Genomic DNA, 21,013 nt, shown 5'->3' with positions numbered 1-21,013 from the left:
AACCCTAACCCTAACCCTAACCCTAACCCTAACCCTAACCCTAACCCTAACCCTAACCCTAACCCTAACCCTAACCCTAACCCTAACCCTAACCCCTTAACCCTAACCCTAAGCTGACTTCCTCGACGTCAATGACCTTTCAGCCATTCTGGAAAGCGAAAATCTGCCGCCAGAACTGGCATCAGGTCCACCAGCGCAATGGGCCTGGATGGACCCGCTGCTGCAGGCAACTTTGTTCTGGCACACCGACTCAAATGGTGCCCTAGAACGTTCCATCCACGGTCCCTAGAAGTCATGCGGCGACATTGTGTACCGATCTCCATCGCGATGGCGAACTTCGCATCCTCTGGCAAGGCAGAAATTATGGTGATCACGTTGACAATGAAAAGACCGATCCGAGAACAGCAGTAAAGGAGAAGCATGGTGCGAAATGTTCGACGACGTGTGGGAGTCACAATCAGGAAAGGAAGTATGGAAACAAGGTGTGAAGCAGCGTCTCAAGCTCGTGCCATGTTGCCAACAGGAAGCTGGAAGTACGACAGATCCGGAGTCAGCAACGCAGCTGCTCCCGTATAGAAAGCGGCCGCTGACGTAGCCAGGCCCATCGCACCTCCAGCCTTGATGATGCTCTCGTTGCCGTTCATGTTGCCGATGGCAAGTAGCAGGATAACGATCTGCGAGCAGCGGTGGCAAAATGCGCATCTTTCGGTGAGCGTTCCTCTCTCTTTAGGTCTGTTTGTAGGGCGAGAGGAAGAGCTTACCTCGACGAGTACGAGCGTGACTACAATAGCGACTGATGACTTGAACGAAGCCAGAATGATGATGAAGACAACGATGAACCATGCCCATAGGTAGATAGCCACCGCCTGATTGAACTCTGGACTGAGCTTGCCGTCAACCATAAACGCCGAGATAACGCCGAACCAGGGGATGAGCAGCACGCAGTAGCTGAGCCAGAAGCTGCCAAAGGTCATGAATGCCACGGCGCTGTTCATGTTAAAAGCAGAAGGGGGCAGGAGATACCGCCGTTCAGCGCTCTGATCAGATCCGCAAGATGGCCTCTCGAGAAGGAGGCTGTGTGAAGGCAAAATACCTACCCAAACGTGTTTCCGCAAACAAATTCAAACACACCGCAGATCCATTGTGTGGCGCCTCCATACACAAGAGCCAAGGAGACGATTGCGTTGGGCACGTCGACTCCGCGAGCGTTGATGTTGTACATGCTCAGACTGTCAAGCGACAAACGTCGAACATCCGTCAGCCTCCTCTATTCGCGATTGGATCTCGAGGAAGGGTCAACGGGAAAACTCACGCAAAGGTCGTGGTTGCAAAAGCAAACAAGCCCAGAGGCAAGGGAGCAGCTAGCTTTCGGTGCTGGATAGGAAATCCATATTGCGAATTGTCTGCAACATGGCCCCCGATGGTGGTTGCGCGGCCAAGCTCGATGCCAGAGCCATCATAGGGTCCCTGGCTGACAGGCTGAGCTTCAAGGTTTTTGGTGCGGAAGTCTTCAGAAGACATGGTCGCGTTGGTTATACGTGGGCTGATTTGCTCGGGACGTGGGCTGGAAGGAGGGGTAGGGAGGCGACATCGAAGAAAGAGATCCTCGTCTGACGCCGTCTTAAGCAGAAAATGAACGCTGCACCGCAGAAGCTCAGGGTGGCGCAAACGCCCAGACACATCGTGCTAGGCAGGGTTTACACCCTGTAATGCAGTCGGTGGGGCCCGCAGGCACACGATTGGCTTTCAGGCAGCGGGAAAGGGACGTCTCAACGCACCAAGCCTCGGGGACTTCCCTTGACCACCTTCGAGCGGCTGCCTTGACCTCGACGACCTCTGGCCACAGCCGTGAGGAAAGTGCACCGCTCCGGGAGCACTCTTGTCAACCGTCGGCCATAACGAGGGCCACTCTCGAAAAGCGGCATTGGACTAGAATGCCTTCACCGAGGCAGAAGGCGCCACCGAGCGAGTGCTGTACAGTCCGAATCATCAACCTCGTGCCGAGCGTACAAGGCTGATGTAGATCTACGCTCCGGGAGAATAGCTCCATCCAATGCGGGGCCCCAGTCCCGTCAGTGGACTTCATCATGCCGCTTTTCCGCTCTCAGGGTCCTCCGGTCATCGGAGCGGCACTCGACGGAATTTCAGTCCCACTGCAATTTTTCTGTGACAAAGAACCCTAACGCTAGTCAGCGTTCATCCCGATGACCGGAGGCAAGCTCGCGACCGTTCGGGACTACTAGCGCTCACCGGCCTGACGGGGTATTCCTGCTTCTCAGGCCTCTTTCGGACTTCGGCCAAAGCGTCCGATCGGCCATTGTGCCACTACAAAGCGCAAGCTGGACCGTGCTCCAGCACCTGACAGACTTTGACAATCTTCATCCGGCTCGACCGTGGTACAAAGGCCCATCAGCGCTTCGCCTCGCTTTCCACTGTACGTCTTGCTCACTTCATCTTTCGTCTCCAAGTGCAAGTACTCTCCAAGTACAAGTACGAACCCTTTTGTGTACAAGACTGTTCAAAAGTAACCTCGATCATCATCGCAAAGACGCACACAGGCCTGCTTTTAGCATGACGAAACTCGTCTCGTTCAACCCCGCCGCAGGAGGCGACGACAAAGTCCTCATCGGTGTGCTTTCGCGAGACGAAGCGAGCATCACCGAGCTGCTCCACCCCGCCTCAGGCGAGCCCGTCACGGATCTTTTCGATGTCATCGAGCAGTGGGACGCGTTCGAGCATGTTACCTCATCTCTCTGTGTTTCAGGCAAGCAGAACGGTGCTGCGGCCGCTGCAGGCAAGGTTCACTCGTTGGACAGTATCAAATTTGCGGCTCCCCTTCGCGGGCGTGACGTCCTCGCCGTAGGCAAGAACTACGTCGACCACGCCAAAGAGTTCAACAAGTCCGGATACGACTCGTCGGACAAGAACGACATCCCGGACTTCCCAGTCATTTTCAGCAAACGTGCCAGCTCCATTGTCGCTCACGAAACCGAAGTTTACCCTCATCCCGCTTTCACCAAGACGCTCGACTACGAGGGCGAGCTCGGCGTCATCATCGGCAAGGGCGGCGCTCGGATCACCAAAGAAAACGCCATGGACCACGTCTGGGGCTACACTATCATCAACGACGTCACTGCTCGCGAACGCCAGCGTGACCACAAGCAATTCTTGATCGGAAAGAGTCTCGACACCTTTTGCCCCGTAGGCCCGTACCTCGTTCCCAAGAGACATCTTGATGTGAACGACATGGAGGTCGAGACCAAGGTCAACGGCGAGACGCGTCAGAAAGCCAACACTTCGCAGCTCATTTTCGACATCCCAACGCTCCTCGAGACGATCTCGGCCGGCATCACGCTTCAGCCTGGAGACATGATTGCGACCGGCACTCCTGCTGGTGTTGGCTTTGGCCTGCCTACACCCACCTTTTTGAAGGGAGGCGATGTGGTCGAGGTCTCGATCTCGGGCATTGGCACGTTGCGCAATCGGATCGCAGACCCTGCCGCCAGCTACCCCTCCGTGGCACCCGTGCGCGTGACTCGAAGCGCCTCGGCCAAAGCCTCCTCTGCCGATTCTGCCTTGCTCTCTCTTCCAAGCGGAAAGCAGTATCATGTCGAGGAGTCTGGCACTTCCTCGGGTCCCGCTTTGGTCTTCATTCACGGTCTCGGTGGCAATCTCGGCTTTTTCCACGCCATCCTTCAAGAGTCTGGCGTGGCTCAATCGCACCGGATCATCCTCATCGACTGGGAGGGTCACGGCCGAACCCCAAGCCAATCCGCTTCGCTCTCTGTCGCCTCTATAGCCTCTGATATTCTCGCTGTCTTCGACCACCTCTCCATCCCCGAGGCCACTTTGGTCGCTCACAGCATGGGCGGTCTCATCGCCACGCACTTCGCCTCGGCGCACCCCACTCGGGTTTCGGGCGCAGTCCTCCTCGGTCCGGTCAAAGCCCTTGGCGCCCCGGGCAAGGACGCCATGAAGTCTCGAGCAGCCTCGGTTCGCGCTCAGGGCATGCTCGCGGTTGCAGACACAATCTGCAATGTCGGCCTCTCTGAGCGCACCAAGAGCCAAAGGAGCCTCTCGGTCGCATTCACAAGGGCGAGTCTGCTCAGTACGCCCGCCGAGGGGTACGCTCAAGCGTGTCTCGCACTGGGACGCGCAGAAGACCCGGACTACAGCAAGATCGCATGTCCCGTCTTGTTCGTTGGTGGAAGCGAGGACAAGACTAGTCCCGCTGCCACGATACAGAGTCTTGGAAAGCTCATCAAGGGAGCCAAGGCAGTGACCTTGCAGGATGTCGGCCATTGGCATGCAATCGAGGACGTGAAGGCGGTCGCGGAGTTGCTGAACGGGTTTGCTACTGGCCAGTAGCGCCACCCTCTGCAAGCTAAATGCCATGTTTACCTCCGCACCTCGTCTGCTAATTCTACATGTCATTTGTTCTACGTTTACTTGCTTTGGACGACAAAGCGGACACTCCATCGGATGTTGGTGGGTTCCGGCTCGCTCGGGCCGGTACCTTCATACGCACGCGCCCACTACCGCCATGCATGCCCTGGAGGCGTGCATATACACATGCACCCAACACAGGGTTAAGCGCACGTACCCCTTCACCTCACACACTCGTCTAGTCTCACTCGCATGCTCGCTCAGTCTGTAGATAGAACCACCATTAATTACATTCGCTTTGCTCAGTCTGCCTGTCGCCCGCTTCCCAGCGTCCTAGCAATGTCAGGCATCGTATCGATACAACATCGAAGAGGGTTCGTAATCGCTCCTTCCCCACGTGAGCTGGCCTCACGGCAGCATCGCCTGTCTCCGCGAGCTTGACAGTCCAATGGAGCAAAAGTTTGCGCGTGGGCTGGCAATGAGCGCCACCTTGCTCCATATATTCATCGATGCAATCGTCGTTAGAAAGCTGCACCTGGTCGGGTTTTGATAGCAAATGCTCACAATTGGGGCTCGGGCGGACCAACTCGTCGACGCTGTTCACCTCCGATCAACGAGGCGCATTTGAAATATTCACCTTCTTCTGGCCCGCCAACATCGATGTGATACGCAGTTCCGTCACCAAAGGTCTTGCAGCTGCGGCGAGGGAAAGTCCAGACACTTTCAATGACGACGTTTAGTTAAGGTGATCAAGCGATTCGGATGCAGGAGACGCTAGCTGAGGCATGTCTCGCTGGTGTGCAAGACGAAATCTCAGCTGCCAGTTGTGTGACCTCGAACAGGATTGCCACGCCCAGCTCGGGATCGCAAATTTTGGGGTTTGCTAGCTCGATACGGCTATCTCACCGCCCAAGCCGAGCACGAGTCCCGAAAACTCGCGTGCTAGGATCCCGAAGTTCCCTGGCCGCTTCCCGATAGGACGAGCGGAGGACGCTGCAGAACATCCAATGTCATGTCTCAGCTTCTGCATTTTGTCTCAAGAAATCCAACTCTGCGTCGTATCGTCTACTTCCCTACAGGTACTATCCGCTCTGCCTTGCTACCAAGGTTGTTCTGCTCTCTTTACCTTCGGCCCTTTAGAGTTGGCGACCATGCACATACTCCGCGAAAGTCTCAGCGCTGACGACTGGCACTTCATCGACGAGGTTCTGCTCGAACGTCATCAGGACCGGGCCATGTCTTACGAGGTTGTACCGGGCGGACTCTTGGTAAGGATGTGGACCGTCGACAACGTTAACGACCCAACATATGGCCCTTTTGCCATCAAACCCGAATATCGGATCAAAGTCGAGCACTACGTCGATAAGTTGAACAAAGAGCCGTGTCCTTTGGGGAAAAGCTGCCCAAGCGAAGGCATTCCGGAAGAAAGCCTGGCTCCGGAGGACTGGAATGCCCTCAACAGGGCGGTTCATCAGAACTACGAAACGTCTTACGTCATCGTTAAGGACGGTATCGCAGTCCTTAAGCATGCCAGCGATGGCGCAGAGAAAGAGATCGTTTGCGGGCCGTTGCCCATCAAGACCGAGTACCGGCAAGTGGTGCGGGGCTTTGTGGATGCTCGCAACGCCAAGCAGTGAGTCCTCACTGGCTCTGCATCGTTCGATCAAGACACAACTGCAAATCGCTGCAGCTCGTTCGACTTAGACTTAGTCTGACGAAGACCTTTCACGCCGCAGTGCCAAAGATTGCCGATACAGTGCGCATTGCCATGGTTGCTTCCAGCTCCGATCCACGGCGAGTCAGAGGATTTCCGAAAGCTTGCCTACTCCCTGCGATGGGCTCGAGCCAGGCAACGCGATCTTTGCAAAAGATCTCGATGGTGGGCTTGAGGCGTGTCTCGTGAAGTGCAAAGTTGTCGACAGTGCCGACCCTCATATAGATGAGATTGGGAAAGCCGCTGGAGGCTCTGTACATGAGTGTTCCGCAATTGTAGCAGAATGAATTGGACATCGTGTTTTCGGTGGCAATGGTGGTAGCTTGGGCGTACTGCTTGAGGCACGACTTGCCACGGACGAATTTGATGTGAGAGAAAGCGACGGTGAAGTTGGTGGCGAACATGGAGGCGGTCACGGTGCGACAATCGGTGCAGTGGCACACCAAGGTGGCGTGGAAGCCAGGCCCGACAGTGGGCTGCCAAAGGGGTAAAAGGTGGATGCAAGACAAGAGGCAATGTTCCGGCCGTCAGCTTAGCGTCCAAGGACAAGCGACAAGCCGTGGTACCTACGAATGAAAGCTGGACATTGCCATAGAAACAGGTCGCCGAAGCTCGTTTTTCCTCTCCCACTTCGGAGAAGCCATCGTTGGCTATCAAGAGGGGAAAGACGGGGTTGCACTTGTCTGCCGAAGCGATTGCGAATACGGGCTCGGAGTGGATGTGTCCCTTGGCCGAGATCATGGCTGATGAGTGGGTTTGCGGAAAGCGGACGGTGTAACAAGCTGCTCTCGAAGAAGTGGAAGAGCTAGCGTAGCGGTAGGCCCTGAAGGATGTTGGATAGCTGCTTTCTCTCGATTGCACGCAATTCTTTTGCCCTGCCGCTAGTGAAGGCGCAATATCATAAGTCTGCTCAACCCCTAGACTTTGTCGACCTCAATAACGGTGTTTTGCGGATCAGACTACACGAGGGTATTGCGTGAAGAACCATCAGGTCCCTCTTGTCTTGACTTGCCTCACGAGCACGACTTCAGAGGTGTTGGACAGTGTGGGGTTCCACGTGCCTCCACATTCGGCAGTGTATTCCTAACCTAAAAAGAAGATAGCCGAAGGTCGTTGCTTGGAAGTGCGACGCACCACGGCCGAAGAAGCCTGCGTTTGCGGCTGCCCTGCCCCGCTGCTTTGGAGTAGATTGAAGAATGTGTCGCTGACACGGCCGCAACGGCAAGGAGGTGGGAGCGAGAGATATTCAGGGGCGGCTACCCACATCTTACCGATTCATCATCGACTTGCGCTGGGGGTCGCCTGCAGAAAAGCGAGCTTGACACCATCTCTTCGAGTCAAGTTCGGTCTAGAACCCATGCGGCACGTCCGTACTAATTCAAAAGTCGGAAGGCAAGTGCCATGGCAGGCAAGATGCAAACATGTCGAACCGACGAAATTGAACCGAGATGCAGCGAATCGATCTGAGCAAGCGTCCCTTGCCACCATCTGCAGATTCCGATGGGCATCGAGGGCGCCGTGTGCGTGACGACCGAAGTGGAATCGGTAAAAGTGTGGGAGAAGAGCAGACAGGCCCCTGTTTGCGGCTAGGTACCGCAGGTCGAGGCAGGGCGACAGGGCGTTTTTACGCGTGTGGGCTGCCGAGTTGATGCTTCTGCCAGACGATCCCAAGATCAGTCGCTGCTAGCCTGGCAACGGCGACATCGAGGCCGACCGATGCTGGTCCTTTTCCGACGAGTCTAACAATGCCTTCCAGCGCCCCAGCCAAGACGACTGCATCGGTCTTGCTGTGGTGGCCGTGTCTGTCAGACGAGCGTCGTGCGTAACCGACGCCTAGCAATCGTCCCGCGACTCGCAGTCCGAGGCGGTTGTCGAAGTGCTGCCGACGGGTAATCCCCCCAATGACAGAGCGCAGGCAGCGCGAGGCGGCACAAACTGGGGAAACGCCCGCGACTGGAAGACCGCGTGACCCCACGGTGACCGTCAACTGCGCGGGGCCACACCTAGCGACTCGGTTATTTTGTTCGCGCACACCTCTGTGGCTGGGCTTCGAGACTCGCAAGTGACACACTCCTCAACATCTCGGCACTGGCACTCGCCGCCTCCATGGCATGTAGCAGCTCGAGCCTTGCGCGCTTCCGTGATCCAAGCGAAAACGCTTGCAGGATGAAGAGCGTGCTCGGCCAATTTGGTCGGCGGATACGGGCACGGTCAACCTGGTGGAAGGCATCTTGCTGCTGCTGCTGCTGCGATGAGATCTGTAAGGTCGATCCTGCCTGCGGCAGACAAGCGCGCGTCTCTTCTGGCGGTCGGCCAAATCCAGCGCCGAGTGAGAGGCAGGCGGAGGCACGGCAATTTTGCGAGCGTCGGACGGGCGCATGACCGTCAAATTCGGAAAAGCCGCTCGCCGGTCCAGGCTTCGGGCGGCGGTCCACCCAGACACGGCCTGCGAGGCTCGACTCTCTTCCACTTTGTATCAGCACGGCAGCTTCCCCTCGCCACGCTCTGGAAGGCAGAGACGGGCTCTGGCTTCAAATGAGCAAGCTGCACTGAATTGGAGCGGAGCGGGGCGGCGGCGGCTGGGCCGTCTGGATGGGCTCGGCTGACCTCCGAATTTAGCCTCGACCCTGGGACAAGAAGAGCTGCCAAGCGGCGACGCGGGGGAAAATGTGCCGAGAGGAAAAAAGCGCGCAGGGTCAGAGACGAGCAGCTGTTGGCCCGTTCGCGCGGTGGCGGGCGGGCAGAAGGACGGCGATGGTGCCTCGGATGGTCGGTCAATCGACATGCGCGCGCCGACTGTCGACGCAGACTTGCGGCTCTTGACCGACAGCGACAGCAGTGGCCCTCCACCCCACCAGGACCAAAGCGAGTCGGAGCTGCAGCTCCCGCCACCCCTGCCACGGCTGCCCAACTGCTCAACCGCTGCTTCGCTTTGGGTGCTGCTTTGGCTGCGGCGCCGCCCTCCCACCTTGGCTTGGCCATCGGCACATCACCGCTCGCACTTTGGTGATTGCCCCGCACTGCGAAGACGCCCACAAGAAGTGCGCGGACATATATAGCAACGCCGGAGCCACCATCAAACGGACAATTCCCCCCACGATTCGATCCGCTGTTTACCACTCGATCGACTCCCGCATCCCATTCTCGTTATCCTTCCATCCACCTGATATCGCCACCATGCCGACTCTCAACCTTGACCTGCCTAACGGCATCAAGTCCACCGTCCAGGCCGAGCTGTTCATCAACAACAAGTTCGTGCCCGCTCTCGACGGCAAGACCTTCGCCACCGTCAACCCGTCCAACGGCAAGGAGATCGGCCAGGTCGCCGAGGCCTCCGCCAAGGATGTCGACGTTGCCGTCAAGGCCGCCCGCGAGGCCTTCGACACCGTCTGGGGCGAGAACACGCCCGGTGATGCGCGCGGCAAGCTCCTCATGAAGCTTGCCGACCTCGTCGAGGAGCACGTGGACGAGCTTGCTGCCATCGAGTCGCTCGACAACGGCAAGGCCTTCTCCATCGCCAAGGGCTTCGACGTCGCCGCCGTCGCCGCCAACCTGCGCTACTACGGCGGTTGGGCCGACAAGAACCACGGCAAGGTCATGGAGGTCGACACCAAGCGTCTCAACTACACCCGACACGAGCCCATCGGCGTTTGCGGCCAGATCATCCCTTGGAACTTCCCGCTGCTCATGTTCGCATGGAAGCTCGGTCCCGCGCTTGCTACCGGTAACACCATCGTGCTCAAGACCGCCGAGCAGACGCCGCTCTCGGCGCTCAAGATGTGCGAGCTCATCGTCGAGGCCGGCTTCCCTGCCGGTGTCGTCAACGTCGTCTCGGGCTTCGGTCCCGTCGCCGGAGCTGCCATCTCGCAGCACATGGATATCGACAAGATCGCCTTCACCGGCTCCACCCTGGTCGGCCGCAACATCATGAAGGCCGCGGCCTCGACCAACCTCAAGAAGGTCACGCTCGAGCTCGGCGGCAAGTCGCCCAACATCGTCTTCAAGGACGCCGACCTGGACCAGGCCGTGCGCTGGTCTGCGTTCGGCATCATGTTCAACCACGGCCAGTGCTGCTGCGCCGGCTCGCGCGTCTACGTCGAGGAGTCCATCTACGACCAGTTCATGGAGAAGATGACCGCCTACTGCAAGGGTCTCCAGGTGGGCGACCCCTTCGCCGAGAACACCTTCCAGGGTCCCCAGGTCTCGCAGCTCCAGTACGACCGCATCATGGAGTACATCGAGTCGGGCAAGAAGGACGCCAACCTCCACCTCGGTGGTGTGCGCAAGGGCAACGAAGGCTACTTCATCGAGCCCACCATCTTCACCGACGTGCCCCACGACGCCAAGATCGCCAAGGAGGAGATCTTCGGCCCCGTCGTCGTCGTGTCCAAGTTCAAGGACGAGAAGGACCTCATCCGCATCGCCAACGACTCGATCTACGGCCTCGCCGCCGCCGTCTTCAGCCGCGACGTCAGCCGCGCGCTCGAGACCGCGCACAAGCTCAAGGCTGGCACCGTGTGGGTCAACTGCTACAACATGCTCGTGCCCCAGGTGCCCTTCGGTGGATACAAGGCTTCGGGTATTGGCCGAGAGCTTGGCGAGTACGCGCTTGCCAACTACACCAACATCAAGGCCGTGCACGTCAACCTCAGCATCCCCGCTCCCATCTAAGCGTGGTCGAAGCGCCTGCCCAGGAAAAAAAAAAGGTAAAAAACGTCTCGGTTGTGGTCTTTGTGTATGTCTCGATGAATACAATGAATGCCGTCTCGTGTTGTCGTCGAACGCTTGCATCGTGTGTTGGAAGGCAGTCCTTGAGCATGACGATGCTTGACAGGCACTTGCGGGAAGCCGAAAAAGTGAATCAGTCGCATCGGGTGAACTAGGTCGCCAGCTTCGATCGGTGCCCGATGCCTGCAGTGGCGCGCTGCCGTCATTGGCGCCTCGGCAACTCGGAACGCGATGGACCCTGAGAACGTGCGCGGGCTCCGGTGGCAAAGCGCCGGATCGCCTGCGCAACAGCGCGTGCCAGGCTGGCGTGGAGGCCAAAGGCGTACGCACGTTCGCACCCAAAACTTGAAAGTGACACTCCGAGTCGCAACAACGCTCTGCTCTTTTTTGGGGTTGGCCACACAGGAGCGATGCCCGCGCAGCGAGATACGGTGACTGCGGCCGCCCTCCACACCCCGCACTCGGTCCACAACAAACGCGCCGCTCTGTACCGCATGCACACCTACGTTCATGACCACCATCCTCCCTTCACCCTTCGCCAGGTCGCAAGACCACCCAGCTTCTTTGCGTGGCACTGCAGCTACCTTGCTCGCCGTGAATCCGGAAACTGGCCCGCTCTTGGCTGCTTGCATTGGCCGCTTGGAGCCGTCGTCCGCTTCCCGCCCACCATCAGCACCGCAACCATGTCGCAGTTTGTCTTTGCGGACCGCTTCGTGCTGCCCGAGGGATCGGCTCTTGCTTCCACCAGGCTGCACACCATATTCTACGCCTCGCTCGTAGTGCAGCATGTCGTCTTTCACGCCCTCTCCCAGTCCTGGCTCAAGGGTGACAGCAAGGACATGCTCAAGAAGCGATGCTGGATCCTCACCACCTTGGCCAGCTTCGTCATGTGCATCGCCAGTCTGCCGTATCTCTACGATCTGACCATTGGCGGATTCGACCTGCAAACCCTTCGACCCAGAACCAAGACCGTCGCAGAGCCGCTCGCCGCCTTCTTCGTGGCTTACCTCCTCTCCGACCTCACACTCGGCTCCATCTACTACCGCAAGCTGATCAACCTCTCCTCCGGCTGGATCCACCACATCGCCTACACCTTCCTCTTCTCCCTCTGGGTCCACAAGGGCTGGGCTCACGTCGCAGCAGCCGCGGCCATCTTTGAGCTGCCCACGCTCATCATGGGTATCGCCTCCATCCATCCTCCCCTCCGCTCCAACACAGCCTTCACCGTGACGTTCTTCGCGACGCGCGTTTTCTACCATTTTGCGCTCCTCCTCTGCTCCGTCACCACGCACGGCCGCAGCGCCCCGGGCATCAACGGTAGCTGGGGTCCCGCCATCAGCCTTGTTGCAACCTATCCCATGCACCTCTGGTGGGGCTACAAGTGCATCTGCAGCATCCGTCGCAGGATGCACAAGAGGAAGCTCGAGGCCGCTCAAGTGGCCAAAGAGAAGGCGTCTCTCGCTTCGGCCGCCGGCCAGCTGTTCAACGGTCTGCCCGCTCCAGACACCAGCAGCGCCGTCAACACGCCCGCCGTCACTCCGGGCGCAGGTGCCACCCCAGCCACCGCCAATTTTGGCGCCACCGGTCCGGTCCACGCTGCCTTTGCTCGTGCGGCTGCTGTCACCCGTCCTCCCGTCAATCTCTTTATGCCAAACCGCCGCAAGACGCAGCGCAAAGATGTCCAGTTGGCCTTCGTGCCCCCACTGCTTTCCAAGACGCTCAACCCCAACTACATCAACTCGAACTCCGTCTTCACCGCCCCAGTAGCGCCCGAGGGTGCCGGACCGAACGATACGGAGCCCTTCTTGGCCATCCGCTCCCCCGCCGAATCCAGCGACCGCGCGCGACGCCTCGTGGCTGATGCCGTGCGAAAAGTCTGGATCAACGCTCCCACCAGTTGGCGCCGCCAGTTCGAGGAAGAGGCGGGTGTGCGACCCAGAAGCTTTGCTCCCAGTCGCGTCCCCTCATACACCACGGACGAGTCCTCTGAAGAGTACGAAGAGGCGGATTCCGATTCCATCGCATCGGCAACCTCGACCACCTTGGCATCCGAGTCTCGTGCGCGCCGCTACTTGCAAGCCCAGCGCTCCCGCATTCGTCGCGCGGTGCTGCGAGCGGTACGGACGGCTATCAATGGCCGCGATGCCGATGGCTTCAAGGCGGTCAGCTCGCACGACGGCAATGTGATCACCACCTTTGCTGACGGAGCCGTCGTGGCGGCGGGCGACGTTCGACCGACTGGTCTCGATCGCACGCTGCTCTCGCTTGATTTCAGCTCGCTCATCAAGTATCTCCCTCCAGACTTCTTCGGACAGGAATACGAGATTCGCGAGTTCCCCGTCGAGCAGGTGGCCCAGGGCGGACGCCGACGACGCATCGTCGGCCAGATCCGCCGTCGAATGGAGGTGGCTCGACAGAACTTTGTCGTCTTCGACTGACCGCGCAGCCGGCGACTTTGTGACCGGGACAAGCCGGTCAGCCTTGCCGCCAACTCGCTTGTCAGCTTCATACCACGTGGCCCCCACGTAGATCCGAGAACTGCGCGCGTTCCCCATATTCAAAGACCATATACCCTGCAATTGGCATTATCACTCGGCGATCTCTTGCAGCTGTTGACCCTGAAACCGCTCTTCCGGCGATCCGAGTGAGTCGGACCATTTCTGGTGCGGTTGGTTGGCACGCTGCCATCGGCGGTCAGTGACGACTTTGTTGCTGGACGGTTGACTGCGTCCCGAAGAGCGCTTGTTGAACCTTGTCCACCTTGATCGTCAGGCATCGAGCAAGCGAGCATGGACGAGGGGGAAAGAGCGTGAGTGGGGATCGCGGGGTATCATGGCATCAATTTCGGAGGCAGTTCCGCCGACCGAGCCGAGTTGACGGAAGACGACCTGCATGGAAGCATTGAAGCCCACGGGTCGTACGGTCGGCTATCGACGCTCTGCTTCGATGCGCCTTGCACTCTGCCTAGGCGCTGAGTCATGGGCGTTCCGATCACTGACTCGACCATACCTTGATCTCACTTTACAGTTCGTTTGCGACCCGTCAGACCTTAGGGTTTGCTCGCAGTATTGTGCAAATGACCGAACGGCTTTTGTCTGCAAACGTAAGAGGGGTCTGCGCGGTTGCAACGGCAGCGCGTAAAACCGCCGCATGTCGGCGTGCAGGCGCGCCGATGCATTGCTTCGCCCCACCAACAAGAATGCCGAGTTGCGCGCACTAGTCCGCGTCGATAGCGATCAACGCCGACCACGCCGTGTCATCCTGCGGAGACGCCCATTGTTGGACTTCGAAGAAGCTGGACGGAGGGAAACCAGAGCCATTGTGATATGGCCTCTGCACGTCCACCCAGGCCCGAAATGAATTGCTGTGCCTGCTCGCTTGAGGCAGCACGCTGCTGATGTGTTCGGCGATCTTCTCGAGTCGGCTGTCATGCTGCAAACACCGCGCGTGGGGGAAGGCAGGGTCTGAAAGAGAGGTAAGCACCTCGTCACCCACCGGTTCACGGTAAGATCTCTGCACGCGCGCTGCCAGCTTCGCTGCAAAGCATCGCCAGGCTCGTGCATCTATGTGAGCCACGCTCGGAGAGCTGTATGTGTTGTCAGCGTACGAGCGATGCTATAAGAAGCAAACGTCTTTGACGAGGATGAGGATCTCAAAGCGTAAAGAATCTGCACGCCGCCTCGAGCCCTCCTATCTTTTCACAGCCCTCGCCTGACCACAAGCATGACGCGACTTGGTCTACTTACGTGCCTGTCCTTGGCGTACTGGGCTTCGGGTGCATCTGCTGCTCCAGCTGCCAGCTGCACGTTTACGGACGCTGCGAGCGCCAAGGCTGGCAAAGGGTCTTGCAGCACCATCACGCTTTCCAACATCAAGGTGCCTGCGGGCCAGACGCTGGATCTGACTGGACTCAAGGACGGAACTAGGGTCGTCTTCTCGGGAACCACGACCTTTGGATACACACCGTGGGAGGGTCCGCTGATCTCGATCTCCGGCAACAAGATCGACATCAGCGGAGCTTCTGGCTCGTTGATCGACGGCGGCGGCGGCCAGTGGTGGGACGGAAAGGGAAGCAATGGCGGCAAGACCAAGCCCAAGTTCTTCTTCGCTCATGGGCTTAGCAACAGCAACATTCGGTCGCTGAACGTCAAAAATACACCGGTGCAGGCGTTCAGCATCAACGGATGCACGAATCTGAACGTGGACCACGTGACGATCGACAACTCTGCGGGCGATGTTGGCGAACAGGGTCACAACACGGATGCGTTTGATGTGGGAAGCTCGAACGGTGTGTTCATCACCAACGCCAATGTGCGCAACCAGGACGATTGCCTGGCGGTCAACTCGGGCACGAACATCCTCTTCTCCGGCGGCTACTGCTCGGGCGGCCATGGACTGTCGATCGGCAGCGTCGGTGGACGCAGCGACAACACGGTGGACGGCGTGCGGATTGAAAATTCGCAGGTGGTGAACAGCGAGAACGCGGTGCGCATCAAGACGGTCTCGGGAGCGACTGGGCTTGTGAACAATGTGACGTACGCCAACATCCAAATGTCTGGCATCAGCAAGTATGGGATCGACATCCAGCAGGACTATCTCAACGGCGGCCCTACAGGCACGCCTACGAACGGCGTCAAGGTGACCAACGTCAACATCAACGGCATCACTGGGTCGGTGTCTTCGGGTGCCACGCGGGTCTACCTGCTGTGCGGCTCGGGGTCGTGCTCCAAGTGGAAGTGGAGCGGTGTCTCGTTGACTGGCGGGCAGAAGAGCACCAAGTGCACCAACGTCCCTTCGCCCGCCACGTGCTGAAGAGCAAGACGGCGAGCCGTGGGCACTCCAGGTCATGAAGTATGCGGAAAGCACCTGTAGCGGGCGGAACAAAAGAATCTGAAGGAATGGCAACGTATGGATCTGGTTAGATTGAGATTGCAGTAGATCTCGCGTCGATCTCGCGTCGCGCTGTTGGAAAGGCGACCTTTAATGAAAGCCAGGTGGCGAGGAGCTTGCTGGGATTGGCAGTTGTCGGCCACTAGCGTTCTTCGCGAGGCCCCCGAGCGGTTCGGGAAGCGCCATGGCGGTGCAGGCACGTGTCAAGGCCGGGGCCAAGAGTCGGGGAGGGGCCTAGCCTACAAATGGCTTCCGCGCTGCCTCTCGTCAGAACCAGGCCGCGAACGCCTCCCCGAAAGCAGCCGAGCGGTCGAGGCATGCCGTCGTAACCAAAGTTGGATTGGGCACGACGGGCCTCTCGACAGGCGGGCGATGCTTGCTGCAGAATGCGCCTGCTGATTTGCCTGAATGGGTTCGACAGACGCGCTTTGAGAACGACACTTCTCGCGCCGTACGGTAGAGTGGCCGACTGCATCCGCCCTGTCTGTCGGACATGCCGAGAAAGAACACGGAGCGATTGGCGTGCGGCGCCTGCCTGTCTCAGACGCGATGCAAAGATCGACTATGCACGCTGCAGTCGTGCAGCCTCCAACCCACCTCTCTCGTGAGGTTCTGACAGAGCGCGGAAAATTGCACCGGAATTTCAATCTTGCGCGGCTGGGCTGCTGGATTGCCTCGATCCTACGAGCGAAAGGCCGACTGTAATCTACGTCGACCACAGTTCGAAGACGGTGGGCCCAGGCCGAGGAGCGAGCTGTCGAGGCGATGCAAACAGCGTTAGCCGAGCACAAATCATGTCCGGGTGGATGCCGGTCACGGAGGGGCTTCAATGTGAAAGCAACGGCGAATGGCCACGACTCGAAGGGGGCCCAGACTGATGGCGTCGGGGCGGAGTGTCAGAGTTGCAATCCACAGGGCCCTCTGCTGGGCATGCGTGCCTGCACATGCACACGCTAATTTGCATGCCTCGCTCGGGGCTCCTGGAAGCACCGTGCAGCGGCACTCGACTCGACCGAGCCGACGCGCAAAGCTCACGCGATTCGGCGCGCCCGGCTGTGGCCCTTCGGCCTCTCGTGCCAAGTTTGAAGCTCAGCAGAGATCGATAGCCTCTTTGTACATACATGCTGTGCACGCACGCCGCCGGTGCTCACAGCTGTCGACGCGCCAGTGTCACGTATCGAGCTGGCATTCGGTGGCTCCCGCACACTGATCAGCACGTCCTCGGGTGACCCGATCGAGCGAGCTGTCTCGATCCTCGATGAGCGCCTAGAAGCCGCCAAGCCCTGCGACGTGACATGCGGTGGTGGGCGGGTCACCAGCACCACCCGGGCGAAGATGCGGTGTTGCGGTGTTGCCGTACGAAGCGATGACGTGCGGCTCTGGCAGTTGGGCCCTCCGGCGCATACATCGGCAAACCCAAGCACGCTTCTGGGCGAAAGAGCAGTGAGACATTCTCAGCACCCGTAGCGCGTCTGAGCACGAGTCAAAAAAAAAACAAAGAGAGGGAGAAAGAAAAGAACAAAAAAGTGACAACCTGCTGCCGAGCATGGACGCGATAAACTACAGCGCCTCTGCTCCTGTGCTGCTCGCCTAGTCAAGCCAGACCGGCGTGCGTAATGCGTGCATGCATCAAGGATGTGTGAGCGTTTTCAGCATGCGCGTGCCGCCGACATCATCATCGTTCGCAGCCCACCGCGCCTCGCTTGCCCGCGCCTGCCCGCCCTCCGAAGGCCATCCGTTCCACCAGCTTTGACCGTCCTTTGGCCTTGCATCGGTTCCATTTCCTTTTTTTTTTTCTTTCTCCGCCTTTTGACGCCCGCCCTTCGGCGCTAGCGGAGTGTCTCTCCATCACGTCGGCCGTGCTCGCATCTCCTGCCTGTCGGTCACTTTGAGCTTTGGCCGGCTCTCGCTGCTATATATGTCTGGCGTCGTCTCGTTTGGCGCTGCTGGCGTCCTCGCTCCCCTACCTTCCGCATCGATTCATTCCATCTCTGTAATCGAACCTATCCGCTTCCGCGCGCGTCGACCGCTTCCACGTCGTCCTCGCCATCCGCCATGCCGTCGTTCAGCCTTGTCTCTGGCCCGGCGCAGCTCGTGGTGGCCGCCCTGCTTGTGGGGCGTGCCGCTGCTCAGCAGGCCACCAATTCGGGCGCCTCCACCTCTACTGTCATCTCCGCCATCGTGCTCAACGCCGTCATCTTTGCCATTCTCTTCTCCGTCTTCCTCATCGCGCGTCCCCGCTTCAAGCGCGTCTATGCGCCTCGCACCTACCTCGTCGTCCCCGAGGAGCAGATCGAGCCTCTGCCTAAGTCGCTCCTCGGATGGCTCCCCGTCTGGCTCAAGACTCCCACCACCACCATCCTCGAGAAAAATGGCCTCGACGCCTACATGTTTGTCGAGTACCTCGAGATGATGCTTTGGGTCTTCATTCCCACCTTTGTCCTCTCCTGGATTGTCCTCATGCCCACCTACGGTGCAAACACCACCGGCGAGGGCACCGGATTCAATCGCTTTATCCTCAGCCGCGTCGGCACCTCCAGTCAGCAGCAGAAGCGTCTCGTCGCCCCGCTCCTCGTCCAGTACGTCTTCACCTTCTGGCTTCTCTGGAACATCCGCTCGCGCATGTCCAAGTTTATCAAGCTGCGCCAGCAGTTCCTCGTCTCGCCCCAGCACGCCAACAGCGCCCAGGCCAGGACCGTGCTCATCACTGGCATCCCCAACGAGCTCCTCAGCGAAAAGAAGCTCCGCGCCATCTACTCGCAGCTCCCCGGCGGCGTCGCCAAGATCTGGCTCAACCGCAACCTCAAGGAGTTACCCGACCTCTTTGACGAGCGTGAAAAGTGGTGCAACAAGCTCGAAGGCGCAGAGACCAGCCTCATCAAGACCGCCTACAAGCTCGTCAAGAAGGGCAAGGCCCAGGACGCCAGCGGCTCGCTCCCCGAGACCGACGTCGAGATCAACGCCGAGGTGGCCGACCAGTACGTGCCCAAGAAGAAGCGCCCTACCCATCGCCTCGGCAAGCTGCCGTGCATGGGCGAGAAGGTCGACACCATCCACTGGTGCCGCGAGGAGATCGCCCGCCTCAACAAGGAGATCGAGAAGAAGCGCTCCGAGATTGCGGTCGACTATAAGAACTACCCTGCTCAGAGCAGCGCCTTCATCCTGTTCAACACCCAGATCGCCGCCCACATGGCCGCCAAGTCGCAGGCGCACCACGAGCCTTACCGCATGACCAACCGCTACGTCGAGGCTCACCCCGACGACGTCGTCTGGGCCAACATGAACATGAACCCCTACGAGCGCAAGATCCGCACCGTCATTGGCTGGGCCATCACCATCGGCCTCATCATCTTCTGGGCCGTCCCCGTGGCCTTTGTCGGTATCATTTCCAACATCAAGGGTCTCGCCAACAACGTGCCCTTCCTTGGCTGGCTCAACACCATCCCCAACGTTGTCGTCGGCATTATCCAGGGTGTCTTGCCCACCGTGCTGCTTGCCGTGCTCAACATGCTGCTTCCCATCTTCCTGCGTCTCCTCTCGCGCCTCAGCGGTGTCCCCACTCGCAGTGGCATTGAGCTCGACCTCCAGGGCCGATTCGCCGCCTTCCAGATCGTCCAGAATTTCCTCTTCCTGACCCTCATCTCGGGCAACGCTGGTCAGATCTACAAGTACGTCTCCGATGTAGCGCAGCAGCCCGCCACGTTCCCTGGTCTACTTGCTCAGGCTATTCCAAAGGGTTCGCTGTTCTTCCTCAGCTTCATCGCCCTCCAGGGTCTCTCGGGTGCTGCTTCGCTCTTCGCTCAGCTGCCCGGCCTCGTCGTCTACTACGTCAAGAAGTTCTTGCTCGCTTCGACGCCTCGCAAAGTGTGGCACATCGACCACGACACTAGCGGTGTTGCCTGGGGCACGCTCTTCCCGTCCATGACGCTCATCACGGTCATCGGCACCGGTTACGTCGTGATTGCGCCCATCATCAACGGCTTTGTCGCCTTCACCTTCCTGCTCTTCTTTTTCGGCTACAAGTACCTCTTCCTCTACGTCTACGACACCAAGCCGCCCAGCGAGACTTCGGGTCTCTTCTTTGGCAAGGCCATCCGCCACATCTTCGCCGGTCTGTACGTTGAGATGGTCATGCTCACCGCCATCTTCTTCCTCGCGCAGTCGATCGACGCCGCGGGCAACAAGACGCAGTCGGCGATCCCCGAAGGTGCCTTCATGGTGGTCTTGATCGTCGTTGTCGTCGCATTCCACTACTTCCTCAACGACTCGTTCCGCGAGCTCGAGACCGCTCTGCCCCTCTCGCTGAGCGGTGGCGAGTCGCAGGCGGCCGCCGGCAACGGCCGCACCTCGAACGAGACGGCGCTCAACGAGAAGAGGACACCCAACGGCCAGGGCAAGTTCAGCATGGAGGCGACGCCCGCTTCGCAGGGAACTGGCTACGACAACGGCGTATCCAACGGCGAGAAGAAGCAGGAGGCTCTTTCGGACGAGCACGACTCGGCCTTCTACCACCCATCGCTCACGGGCGAGCAGAAGCCCATCTGGCTGCCGAACGACAAGTTCGGCATTGGTCGCGCTGGAGTCGCCTCGGCCCGCAAGGCCGGTCTCGACGCTACCTACGAGCACACCTCGGTCACTGAGAAGGGCCAGGTGGAGACCGACGCTTACGAGCCCCCTGGTGAGCCCCTCGTCTGAGGAGCCGCAAAGCCTCTTGAACGTGTGTGCGCACCACGCGCCTCTCTCTGCCTTTGCCTTGCGACAATGAGTGGAGCAGAGCGGCGAGCCGGTGCGCCACACGTGTATAACCCCTACTGAGGCAGTTCCGAGTTTTGTGGAGAATACCCGTTCCAGTAATACGCCAACAACCTCTTGCCTCCGAGACAGCGAATGACGACAGTGACAGTGTGATGAGTTACGAAATTGTATTGAACGCTTCGACAAGAGCGAGGAAGAGAAAAGAAGCGATGGGGTCAGAGGCCTAAAGTCGGCGGCGACCTCGGCCAGTTGGCCGGTGGGCGAAAAATTAGCATCGGCGAATTGGGCGGCTGCCCACGCCGATGCAAAACAAAGGTCTGTGGGGGAGCTCCGCAGGACTTGCCAAATTCGCTTGCAGCTTCCGCCTCCACCCTGAGAAAGTGCGAGCCATGGTCGGGCCTGCCGTCGAGCTGAGCTGTGGCGAGTGAGGTTGAAGGCCCTCGCGTTTGCGCTATCGGTGAGAAGCCGATGCATGACTTCGGTTGCCATCCAGCTTGGAAGAGCGAAGTTCGGCCACGTCCGAAGAATATCAACTCTCCT

General features: G+C 59.1%; 10 protein-coding genes across 10 annotated transcripts; 6 read left to right on the top strand and 4 right to left on the bottom strand.

Annotated features, from left to right (window-relative positions):
* Window positions 1–497: 497 nt before the first annotated feature.
* PAN0_005c2812 (GPR1 family protein) lies at window positions 498–1,521 on the bottom strand (the record flags this gene model as incomplete). Its single annotated transcript, XM_014802052.1, has 4 exons — window positions 498–674; window positions 762–987; window positions 1,098–1,229; window positions 1,313–1,521. 4 exons carry the CDS (start codon window positions 1,519–1,521, stop codon window positions 498–500), a joined length of 744 nt encoding a protein of 247 aa, XP_014657538.1.
* A 1,050-nt stretch (window positions 1,522–2,571) lies between these two features.
* On the top strand, window positions 2,572–4,368 carry PAN0_005d2811 (fumarylacetoacetate hydrolase; the record flags this gene model as incomplete). The annotated part of the gene is made up of 1 exon (XM_014802051.1): window positions 2,572–4,368. One exon carries the CDS (start codon window positions 2,572–2,574, stop codon window positions 4,366–4,368), a length of 1,797 nt encoding a protein of 598 aa, XP_014657537.1.
* A 1,030-nt stretch (window positions 4,369–5,398) lies between these two features.
* Window positions 5,399–6,023, top strand: PAN0_005d2810 (uncharacterized protein; the record flags this gene model as incomplete). The annotated part of the gene is made up of 2 exons (XM_014802050.1): window positions 5,399–5,465; window positions 5,527–6,023. 2 exons carry the CDS (start codon window positions 5,399–5,401, stop codon window positions 6,021–6,023), a joined length of 564 nt encoding a protein of 187 aa, XP_014657536.1.
* An 88-nt stretch (window positions 6,024–6,111) lies between these two features.
* On the bottom strand, window positions 6,112–6,841 carry PAN0_005c2809 (uncharacterized protein; the record flags this gene model as incomplete). The annotated part of the gene is made up of 2 exons (XM_014802049.1): window positions 6,112–6,576; window positions 6,671–6,841. 2 exons carry the CDS (start codon window positions 6,839–6,841, stop codon window positions 6,112–6,114), a joined length of 636 nt encoding a protein of 211 aa, XP_014657535.1.
* An 883-nt stretch (window positions 6,842–7,724) lies between these two features.
* On the bottom strand, window positions 7,725–8,885 carry PAN0_005c2808 (uncharacterized protein; the record flags this gene model as incomplete). The annotated part of the gene is made up of 3 exons (XM_014802048.1): window positions 7,725–7,887; window positions 8,135–8,503; window positions 8,584–8,885. The coding sequence occupies 3 exons, from the start codon at window positions 8,883–8,885 to the stop codon at window positions 7,725–7,727; spliced, it is 834 nt and encodes a 277-aa protein (XP_014657534.1).
* Window positions 8,886–9,277: 392 nt separating this feature from the next.
* On the top strand, window positions 9,278–10,771 carry PAN0_005d2807 (aldehyde dehydrogenase; the record flags this gene model as incomplete). The annotated part of the gene is made up of 1 exon (XM_014802047.1): window positions 9,278–10,771. The coding sequence occupies one exon, from the start codon at window positions 9,278–9,280 to the stop codon at window positions 10,769–10,771; it is 1,494 nt and encodes a 497-aa protein (XP_014657533.1).
* A 467-nt stretch (window positions 10,772–11,238) lies between these two features.
* PAN0_005d2806 (uncharacterized protein) lies at window positions 11,239–13,266 on the top strand (the record flags this gene model as incomplete). The annotated part of the gene is made up of 1 exon (XM_014802046.1): window positions 11,239–13,266. The coding sequence occupies one exon, from the start codon at window positions 11,239–11,241 to the stop codon at window positions 13,264–13,266; it is 2,028 nt and encodes a 675-aa protein (XP_014657532.1).
* Window positions 13,267–14,044: 778 nt separating this feature from the next.
* Window positions 14,045–14,391, bottom strand: PAN0_005c2805 (uncharacterized protein; the record flags this gene model as incomplete). Its single annotated transcript, XM_014802045.1, has 2 exons — window positions 14,045–14,252; window positions 14,324–14,391. 2 exons carry the CDS (start codon window positions 14,389–14,391, stop codon window positions 14,045–14,047), a joined length of 276 nt encoding a protein of 91 aa, XP_014657531.1.
* A 160-nt stretch (window positions 14,392–14,551) lies between these two features.
* Window positions 14,552–15,640, top strand: PAN0_005d2804 (glycoside hydrolase family 28 protein; the record flags this gene model as incomplete). Its single annotated transcript, XM_014802044.1, has 1 exon — window positions 14,552–15,640. The coding sequence occupies one exon, from the start codon at window positions 14,552–14,554 to the stop codon at window positions 15,638–15,640; it is 1,089 nt and encodes a 362-aa protein (XP_014657530.1).
* A 2,133-nt stretch (window positions 15,641–17,773) lies between these two features.
* PAN0_005d2803 (DUF221-domain-containing protein) lies at window positions 17,774–20,413 on the top strand (the record flags this gene model as incomplete). Its single annotated transcript, XM_014802043.1, has 1 exon — window positions 17,774–20,413. The coding sequence occupies one exon, from the start codon at window positions 17,774–17,776 to the stop codon at window positions 20,411–20,413; it is 2,640 nt and encodes an 879-aa protein (XP_014657529.1).
* Between the last annotated feature and the right edge of the window lie 600 nt (window positions 20,414–21,013).

The sequence above is a fragment of the Moesziomyces antarcticus genome, assembly GCF_000747765.1.
Source record: "Moesziomyces antarcticus DNA, scaffold: scaffold_v10005, strain JCM 10317, whole genome shotgun sequence".
Lineage (NCBI taxonomy): Eukaryota > Fungi > Basidiomycota > Ustilaginomycetes > Ustilaginales > Ustilaginaceae > Moesziomyces > Moesziomyces antarcticus.
Note: the sequence above shows the minus strand (reverse complement) of the source record. Positions and strands in the feature narration are given on the sequence as shown.